Source organism: Coenobita brevimanus, chromosome 69, assembly GCF_032717465.1.
Source record: "Coenobita brevimanus isolate Jiangsu-jjx chromosome 69, ASM3271746v2, whole genome shotgun sequence".
NCBI lineage: Eukaryota > Metazoa > Arthropoda > Malacostraca > Decapoda > Coenobitidae > Coenobita > Coenobita brevimanus.
This window is the reverse complement of record NC_137022.1, coordinates 16,964,516-16,975,081: the sequence shown is the minus strand read 5'-3', so window position 1 is coordinate 16,975,081 and position 10,566 is coordinate 16,964,516. Positions and strand designations below refer to the sequence as shown.

The following is a 10,566-nucleotide window of genomic DNA, read 5'->3' as shown; positions in this document are numbered from 1 at the left end:
TTAAAGGATAATTTTCAATAGCAGGACAATAATTTGTCTTGTGAAAATCAAGCAATGATTACTTTATGCCAGCTGACTTCGCTGATTCTCTAAGGACGAGAATTTATAAACTTTCTCAACAGTATACAGCAGAGACTAATTCTTCACAATTGCTGTTTGTTAGTACTGTTAGCCTCTGGAGAAAGTGACTTCACCCCTGACAATCAATAACTAATGCTATTAATGTTAACAGATTCTTGCTGGTGCATTAACTCCTAGATGGCACAACGGATTTTAAGCTTAATACAACAGGACTGGCCTAAGTACCAGTTATGAATAGCAAAGAGTTTATGCAAACTTGGAGCTATAAGTGAAATAAGCTTAATATGGAAAATAAAACACGAGTTTACATTACATTAAGCTCGAGGAAAAGAACTGCTAAATTTATTGATTACAAAGAAACAAATTTACGTTACATTTCAAAATGAATTCAAAATAAGGAGATCGCACTCACTCGCTCATTCAAAAGCTAACTCTTAAACCTAGGAAAAACGAAAAGAAATACTGGTCAAAGACTGGACTAAGCGGATGACTAGGTGTCGTTACTGAGGAAGGACACTGCACACGCTGAGTCTCTCGCCAATCACACTAGGTGGAAATTCAGGAACTGAACAACAGCAGCACTGCTACGCTCTGGGCCCAACATGCTTTCACGGCGTACAAACCTTGACTGACTTCAAATCGTGGGAAAGAGGCGAGTGTCCAGCTGCATTGCTAACGGCTAGCATGAGCGAAACACGCCCATAATAAATCGCTCAGCGGAAGTGCTAATGTCTCGCACAAAGACGATCATTTATGACACAGTGAAAAATTGTTCTGAAAACACTCCCAACTGGATGAGTACGTAGCGGTTAAACTGAACGATAAACACTTGGATTCCACTAGAGTTAGCGGTTTCCCACTAAAGTTGATGTCACGAGCCGACTCGTGACACCCCACGTATAATGCTGTACATATTCTTAATCAGCATGATCCAGGGAGTGTTTTGGTATATAATTTATTAGGATAATGTTGAAAAGTTACAATCAGCCCTTCACAGGAGCTAGCCGAAAAAGTCGGGTGGACCTTCTCGGCTAGTGTTTTTATTAACATATTTAAACAATATTTATTCATACTCATCGCCACTGTCATCACTGTTGTCCATGTTCAATTTGAACGGGTTTTGACAGCTTGCTTGGCCCCTGCATTTGAAGAAGTCTGAACACAGAAGTGTAATTTTTAGGCATGGATAGTGTGTCGTTTTGCAGCCACTTGTGCAGCCGCAGTTGACGAGATTAAGCACTTCATCTGGTGCAGCTAACTGTCCAGGCAGAGAATACTTTGGTTGCAATTCATGTCCATTCATATCCCAGCCATGCTGCAGAGGGTCCAAGTAGGGCGGCGAAACCGTGCCTGGTGATTTCCACAAAGCTGTTTGGAAATGGGCTCACTCACAATGTAGCTCAAATGCACCTTGAGTAGGTGGAAGGCTGCTCAACTTTGGTGGTACATGTTGTTTTCCAGCAAGTCTTCTCTTGAAAATATTACCAAGCATGTGGCCTAGTGATATCTCTGGCTCCTGCCCATATAACATGGCTACAGTTTTCAAACAAGAGCTAGTGATGTCGTCTGGAGATGCTGCAACGCCACCTAGAAGATGTGCCATGATGACATCTGCCTCCTCATGTGTTATTGCTGTCTGCTGTGGACCAACCCCAACTTCTATTGGATGTGGATCGGGGCAAGTCACGATGATGCATTTTCCTTGTGGGACCTGGATGGAGCACAACTTTTTTACAGTCATATGGATGACCTGTTCTTTGTTTGCACTTACATTCAACACAATGGCCTGTATAGGTAAAGGTGATTCTTCTGCCAGCTGGAACACGCAACTCAATCCTTTCTCTCGTGAGGTTCGACAGCATGACTTTGTACTCAGCTTATAATATCTGTCAAACTCCAACTGAAGGACTGATGCTGTCTCAGTATATCGCATGACTCTGGACGCTGCAGTGCCGATGAACGTTGAAAGCTTTGCAGGTAATGCCTGCCAAGGAATTGTCAATAACAAAGCACCGCCATCGAGGATTAGGCTACCACCATCGGATGTTGACAGTGCCGTATTCCACATATCATCTGAAGTTTATTTCTGAGTACAGACTTGCTGCTTGTCCTCATTTCACCATTCTCCTTAAAGAGAGACGCTGGGTGTGGAGCCAGTTCATGAGAGAATAATCTTTCTATAGAAATGGTCTCTGTTGATGATGCCATTATTGCAATGACGAGTGCATAGATAAATTCAGTATCAACAATGATGTGACTTTGGCCAACCTTAGTAGTATGTGTCGTTGCAGCTGCGATGGTCTTTGACATTGCTTTTCAACTTGTTGTCGAAGCCTGATGGCCATTGGCTCTCATATTCTAACCAAAGGGCAGTTCCAACTTCGAGGCAACAATGAACATTCATTCTAGGATCAGCAACAACTCGCCCACAGAATATATCAACAAGACCAGAGACTGGATGCTTATCATTGTCAAATATGTCAATGCATGTTCATACAATCAGTCACATCTGCCGTGATGCGTGTCAGTTGCCCTTCCTTGTGGGAGGTAACATGTTGAGCTTCTCCATTTTTCATTGCTTCTAGGTCATTCATGAGCTGTGCACATGTGCTGTGAGATAGTGCCCAAATGCCTAGAGTGGATTCATTCAAAGTAGATCCTATGATGCCAGATGGTCCTTTGCCCTATCGCATGTAGGTGGTCTCAGTTAAGAGATCTGACCATACAGCATTCCATAGGCCATCTTGGTGATGCATGACATGCCCTTCAGACATAAACCTCTTCAGAAGTTCGGGATCAAGACGTTACATAGAGCGTAGATAAGAGCCCATAGCGCACATAACTGACATAACCTGATACGAAAAAAATCACTCTATATGATGCCTTGAGCAGTAAGTGCTGATGCAGTTCTTGTGACAGGTGGATTGTGTAACACCTTCTGCAAGACTTTCACTCAAACCATCACCACTTTGACGACTCACATCATGCAGATTCTGGATTTTTGAAGACTGGATAAGCTTCGGCTTCTTGCTACCACATATTATGCAATCCGTCACCACAAGAAAGACAAAGACAAATATCTACCATCCTTATAATCAGAATTCAATTTTGAATGCAACTATAAATTATAGCGCCTTTAGTTTCTTTAATGATTTACAATAATTATCTATTTTGTAATAATAAGTAATAATGAAGTGTTAAATTAATTTTACAGAACTCTCTACAAATTTGTCAGTCTTGGCAGAGTATTGCTCAAATTAGGTATAAAAGGAGATAGCCAATGCCTTTTATCATGATTTTATATACCTGCATTAAAGAGATGTCTACAAAAATTTATCTCTGGCATTCATCACATTTGAAATCAGCAGGTCGAAATTGTCTAAAACCAGTGTTAAAAAAAAAAAAAAAAAACTATGTCCAGGTGCAAGGTTCACTCAAAAATCGTACTTTCTAGCCCGGACTAGACAGAAAATTTTGAAAAAGATACAATGTGAGCAGGTTCAACACTTTTACTGACTGGTTTCAGTTTGCCTCTACTCGCAGTCAGTGCCGTTTCCAGCCTCTTGGGGGCCCTATGCGAAATGCTGTTTGGGGGCCCCTATTTTATGAAACTATGGTGGGAGGATTCCAAACACTCTAAGGTGGTCTGGGGGCACGCCTTTAACATTTAAATGCATCCATCTGGTGCACGTTAAGAGGAAATGAGGCTAGATCCGTGAAAAACTCTTATCATCATTTTTTCCCTTAAATTCAGATCAAACATTTCAAATTGACCACAGCAATTTAAACCTATAGAAAATGATAATAAATGGGACACACTGGGGTTCCCCTACAGGATTTACAGAATCTGCATTATAATATCTCCCAAATGCACACAAATGAGATCAATGCTGCATTTTCCTTAAGATGTTTATCTTAATTCTTAGGAAAAGTTAAACTTGTTAAGGAATCAAAATTTAGGCAATCATTACAACTAATAATACTAAACATACAAAAACATCCCTTTCACCCCGAAAAAAAAAAAAAAAAATTAGGCCATTACACAGAATGAATTTATATTAGGCCACTACACAGAATGAACATATATTAGGCCACTACACAGAATGAACACAAAATAAATTAGGCCATTGCACAGAATGAACATATTGACTCTAGCATCTATACAAAAGTGCAAATGATAAAACACATAAACCAATAATATATACGTTGCGGTTAATGTGGAACTATATACATGTAACACTAAGCCCCATTCATGACCATTTTGGGTCACTTTATGACACTTATAATAATTGGCGGGTCCACCTTACCCCCTACAAAATTTATTTCATGAATACAGAGTGACTCAACAACATTTTAATTTATTTAAAAAAAAAAAAAGCCAATAATGGCAGCTCGGGGGCCCCCTGGTTGCTTCGGGGGCCCTATGCAACCGCATATTCGCATATAGTAAGAAACGGCACTGCTCGCAGTGTGTGTGCAGAGGATGGAACTTGCCTTTCATAGATTCTGTGCTTAATTTATAGACAAACCTAACAATTCCGATTTTAAACATTTTGTAAAGATTCTCTTTGGAGATTTCTCAAATGCCTTCAGCTCCATCCAGTCTCAATTAATGATGCATAAAATTGCAAAACATGAAGGTATATTCTAACCCGATTTTATGAATTTTATTTTCTCACGAGCAGACCTCAGTGTGTAAAACTTCTTTATGCAAAATCCAGTGTCACAACTGCAAACCCAAGAGCTTCACAAGGATGTGTGTTGTCATCACTGAACTCAGTAACATGGAGGGACTATCTCATGGGTTGAGCTGTGTAGTTTGTTCGTATTCTGCCAGGATGGCGTTGGTGCAGTGGCAGCCATGTTGAAACACCCCGCCTGACACCCGCACCCTTTGAAATCAACCAGAGAGTCCGGAAGATAGAGTGCCATGGTCCTCTGTGCAGTTTATGGATGCAAAATGGGCCCAGGGATTCATCAGAGACATAGCATTACACAAGTGCTCGTGGGCCCTTTGGGCCCTCTCGCACTTGCTCCTGCGGAGGGCTATCTCGCTGCGCGCTCGCTTTCTCATGCTTCGCACTCGTTTCCTCATGCTTCTCACTCGTTTCCTCGTGCTTCACGCGTGCGTTGCGTTCATTTCAGGTAATCCGAGTCACGTTTATGTGCTGTTCTAGTCTAACGTTGTCACTATCGGCCGTCAAGGCGACAACGAAGGGCCCATGATGGTCCGTTTATGTGCTGTTCTAGTCTAACGTTGTCACTATCGGCCGTCAAGGCGACATCGAAGGGCCCATGATTGTCCGTTTATGTGCTGTTCTAGTCTAACGTTGTCACTTGGATTTTTTGCAGCTAACCATTTGATCTTGTTATTTCCAGCTTGGGGAATGGAACCCAAGTTGTCTGCATGCAGGTCCGAGATATTAACCATTCGGCCACGGCAACCGACTGGGCGCCGGGAGCGGCATTTTTTGGTCAAACTTTGATCGCTCATTAAATATAGTAAAAGTTTTTCAATCGTGATGGAACCAAGTTTTTTTCACATCAGGGAGTTTTCTGCGATTTTTGAGTAAATTTTGGTGCGATTTGAATGTGCAGTTTCGGCTGCCCAAAACACACACACACACACACACACACACACACACACAAACACACACACACACGGCTACTGCTATACTATATTAGAATAGATTTAACAGGGAAGAACTATATCTTGTTGCTAATTCTAAATAATTATTGATAAACACAATAAACTACGTGGTACATGCAGGATACATTCGCGCAACTTGCAAGATATTCGCATTGCATATAAAAAAAAAATCCTAGGTGCAAAAAACAGGTGTTCAAAGACGAGAGAGAGAGAGAGAGAGAGAGAGAGAGTAGTCATACGGTCAGTGCTTCGACGTCACTTTTATTGACAAGAAAGAGAAGGCCTCCTCATTGCAAGTGTGTACAGTTAAAATCTGTCATGAAATTGAGGAATATTTTCAAAGTCTGCAAAAGAACAAATGGAAATTCTTAAAACATTAGCCAATGTCGCTAGTTATTTCCACAGCTGTGTTACATATATCACACAGTATTACCATACAGAGAATATTTGATTGTCTAAACACCTATATGTTTGACGCCTCCTCTGAGGACGATCATGTTCACAAATTAATTCAGCTGGCCTGACAGTGCTACTGTACAGTACAATATTATTAGGGTACATCCCATATTCACAGAGGAAGCTATTGGTACTAAAGTAAGAGAACAGCTAGCTTGGTTGATTGTATTTAAAACTCAATAGGAAAACATTATGGAAGTATGTTTATGTATATAAAGATACGTGTAGATAGCACTCTTAATAGCTGAGAGATAATGACACTTTTTTATGGTGTATCATGTGCTTATATACTGTACTTTATGATGGTGCAATATATATTATTTTCATATATGTGCTCTTTCCATCGAACTTAGTTTTATCTTTGGAAATCATAACAGACATTAGATTAAGAAGGTCATACAGAAAAAAGAAAATAGGTATGTTCAGCATTGCAGCAACCTATGATGTTTTATTCATACTCATAGCTTATAATATCCCATATAATTCGTGAAGCTAAGCAGAAAAAATTATATATATATATATATATATATATATATATATATATATATATAGAGAGAGAGAGAGAGAGAGAGAGAGAGAGAGAGAGAGAGAGAGAGAGAGAGATAGATAGATAGATAAAAACATTCTGTGATGACATCTCCCAGATTATGGAAGAAGAAAATACAAAATATACTTTACTCATGGGAGACTTCAATGCAAAAGTTAGAAGTCGAGAAATGTATGGGAAAATTTGGAGTGGGAGAAAGGAATGGAAGAGGAGAAATGCTGGTATATTTTGCTGAAATGTTTAACACGAGAATAATGAACACATTCTTCCACAAAAGAACAGGAAGAAAGTGGACCTGGAGAAGCCCAAATGGAGAAACAAGGAATGAAATCGACTTCATTATAGCAGATAAGAATAATATGATCACAAATGTCACAGTTATCAACAAAGTAAATATCGGTAGTGATCTTAGCATTGTGGGTTGCACAGCCAGATTCAATTTCAGAAATGAAAAAAAGAAGATGATTAAAGATAAAAAGATATGCTCAATAATAGTAAATGAAAACAAAGCAGCCTTTCAGCTGGAAATAAGGAACAGATTTCAGGTCTAACTAATGCTGAATGTGACATTGGTGAACTGAGTGACAGACTAACAAAAGTGCTAAGAGAATCAGCATAGGTAGTAGGAACAACGAAAGCCAAGAAGTATTCAGAAAAGACACCCGAGCTTATGAAAAAACGAAAGGAAATGAAAATAAAGACCAAGAAAGACGAAAAAGAACCAGCAGAATTGAATAAGCTTATCAACAAAAGACAAAGAGAAGAAAAAATAAAGAAAAACATGGATCAGATCAAAGAAACCATCAAAAATGGAAAAAGTCTGAAACAGGTCCGAAGTAAAATGGCACTAGGAAAGCAACAAATGACATCACTGAAAGAAAAAAACGGTGAAATCATTAAATGCAGAGATAAGATGGTGAAGAGAGTAGAAGAATTTTACAAAGAACTCAATGCATCAAAGACAAAAGTACCAATAGCTAACTTTTCAGCTGACACAAGTGAAATGCCTGAGGTAACACCAGACGAAGTAAGTATTTGTCTTAAAAATATGAAAAGAGGGAAGGCTCCGGGAGAAGATGGAATAGTATCAGATTTACTGCTGGATGCCGGAGTAGAAGTACAAAATAGGGTTGCTCACTTATTTACCCACTGTATAAAACAGAAGAAAATTCCCAAAACATGGTGTAATGCAATAGTTATTTTACTGTACAAAAAAAGGTGACTCAAAAGATCTTAGTAACTATCGACCCATTAGCTTATTATCAGTCATTTACAAACTCTTCACTAAAGTTCTTACGAACAGAATAACAACAATTTTGGAGGAAAACCAACCTCGTCAACAGGCAGAATTCCGAAGCGGGTATTCGACCATTGATCATCCACTGTACATGCAATGAACCAGCTAATTGAGAAAACTGTAGAATATGATAAACCACTTTGCTTAGGTTTTGTTGATTACGAAAAGGCTTTCGACTTAGTGGAGCACATAGCAATTATAAATTCATTGCGAGAACATGAAGTGAATGAGAACATTGTAAACCTGCTCGAAAACATATATAAAGAGGGAACTGCTACAGTTAAATTACATAAGGACTCAGAAAACATTAAGACTGAGAAAGGCGTGCGTCAGGGAGATACAATTTCACCAAAATTATTTACAGCATGCCTAGAAAGTATTTTCAGAAAGCTAGACTGGGAAAACAAAGGAGTGAACATTGATGGAGAAAAGCTAAACCATTTAAGATTTGCTGATGATATTGTCCTAATCTCAGAAACAGCGGAGGCATTGCAAGAAATGTTAAATGACCTGAACAGAGAAAGTCTGAAAGTAGGACTGAAGATGAACCGAAGTAAAACTAAAGTAATGTTTATTCTACAAACACCAAAGAGCGTTATCAGAATAAGCGATGAAATTCTTGAAGAAGTTAAGGAGTACAACTACTTGGGACAAATACTAAAATTAACGAAAGATCATGAGAGCGAAATAAAAAGACGCATTACAATTGGATGGAAAGCTTTCGGTAAACATAGAGACATTATGAAAAGTAGTTTGCCAATTTGTATGAAACGAAAAGTATATAACGAATGTATAATTCCAGCTATGACGTATGGTTGTGAGACCTGGAAACTGACAAAATCAATGGAAAATAAATTAATCCGTTCTCAGAGAACAATGGAAAGGTCAATGTTAGGAATATCTTTAAGAGACAGGAAAAGATCAACTTGAGTGAGAGAGCAGACTAAAGTCAAAGACATTATAGAAGTTACAAAAGAACAGAAATGGAGGTGGGCAGGCCATATAGCAAGAATAAGGGATAACCGATGGAGTAAGAGGCTGACGGACTGGACACCAAGAGAATGTAAGCGTAGCAAAAAAAGGCCAGACAGGAGATGGAGAGATGGGATAGAGAAATTTGTAGGGAAAGCGTGGCAAAGATTGGCTCAGTCAAGGAATTCGTGGAAAAGGTTGGGGGAGGCCATTGTTCAACAGTGGACTAGTTATGGCTGATGATGATGATAATGATGATGATGATGATGATGATGATGATGATAGATATATATATATATATATATATATATATATATATATATATATATATCTATATATATATATATATATATATATATATATATTTTATTATGATACATATGTGTACATAGCAGCAGCATTGAGACAGAGAAAGCTAACTAAGAATAGAGTTCCAGTTGCAGTACTATGGTGGGGGCAACGAGTGCAGATGTTTCAATATGGCGACCGTAAGTCGCACGCTCACTGCTGCGAATGCCCGTCCATCTTATAAAGCTTAGTGGTTGTCATCCATATTATTCACCCTATACACCAGTGATTACCGCTGCCGCGTAAATAAATGCCAACATTTCAAGTATGCAGATAACATCGCCTTTTTCAGTAAGTGTATCAGTTTTGATCTCATTCCAACAAGAGGTGAAGAAATTTTACTATGTGGTGCACTAATTAACTGCAGCTCAGTAAAACAAAAGAAATCGTTGTAGACTTCATTACTTCATCAGTCGTTCAGCCACCTTTGTACATAATGAAGAACCTGTTGAATCTGTTAAGAAATAATTATTTAGGTACAGTTATAAATGAAAATTTCTGAGGCAGTGTATAAGAGTCAGCTCAAGAACGTTCTTTGTAAGAAAGCTAAGCACACTTAGAACATACACAAAAATTATGGACATATTCAATGCAGCAGTAATACACTCAATAATGTTTTTTTTTTTTTTTTTTGTCACATGCTGGTATGGAAATCATAATTCTGACTTGAAAAACAAATTAACGAAAGTAATCAAGAACTCTGTAAAACTAGAAGTTCAAAATACCACTAAATAACTGAAAATTTACATCAAGCGTACCAGCCAGAATCCATCACATCCATAGAACAATAGTTACCAATTGTCACCTTCTGGAAAAAGACTATGAGTAGCAAGATGAAGAACAGCAAGGTAGCCACTGTTTTTTGTGTCATCCAGCATCAAAATAAGAAATCACTTATACGAATTTATGTTTAAAATACGCTGATCCTGAGTTATTACGGGTTGGAACTCAATTATTTCTTTGGTAGCCTAGATGTACTGTAATTCCTGTATGCCTAGGTTAAATATAAGACTGTGATAACTCGGTACGAATACGTACCTCTGTATGATTATATGAAAAATGCACAAAACATTTTCATGTACTTTACATAACCAATAAAGTATTTTGATTTGATATGAAATTCTAAAAGTTCTAACAATCTCTTATCTATCTGCACACATATTCAGTTGATGTTAGGATTAATGATCTACTCTAAATTGACGTTATGTGACTGAT

The 10,566-nt window shown here is 38.3% G+C and overlaps 1 protein-coding gene across 1 annotated transcript in view; it reads right to left on the bottom strand.

Moving 5' to 3' along the window:
- Positions 1 to 2,350: 2,350 nt before the first annotated feature.
- The window catches only part of LOC145406143 (UDP-glucosyltransferase 2-like), a 137,518-nt gene continuing 129,302 nt past the window's right edge, over positions 2,351 to 10,566 (bottom strand). The window contains exon 4 of the mRNA XM_080277340.1: positions 2,351 to 2,542. Within this exon, the coding sequence (XP_080133466.1) occupies positions 2,351 to 2,542 (192 nt within the window). The remainder of the gene's footprint in view (positions 2,543 to 10,566) is intronic.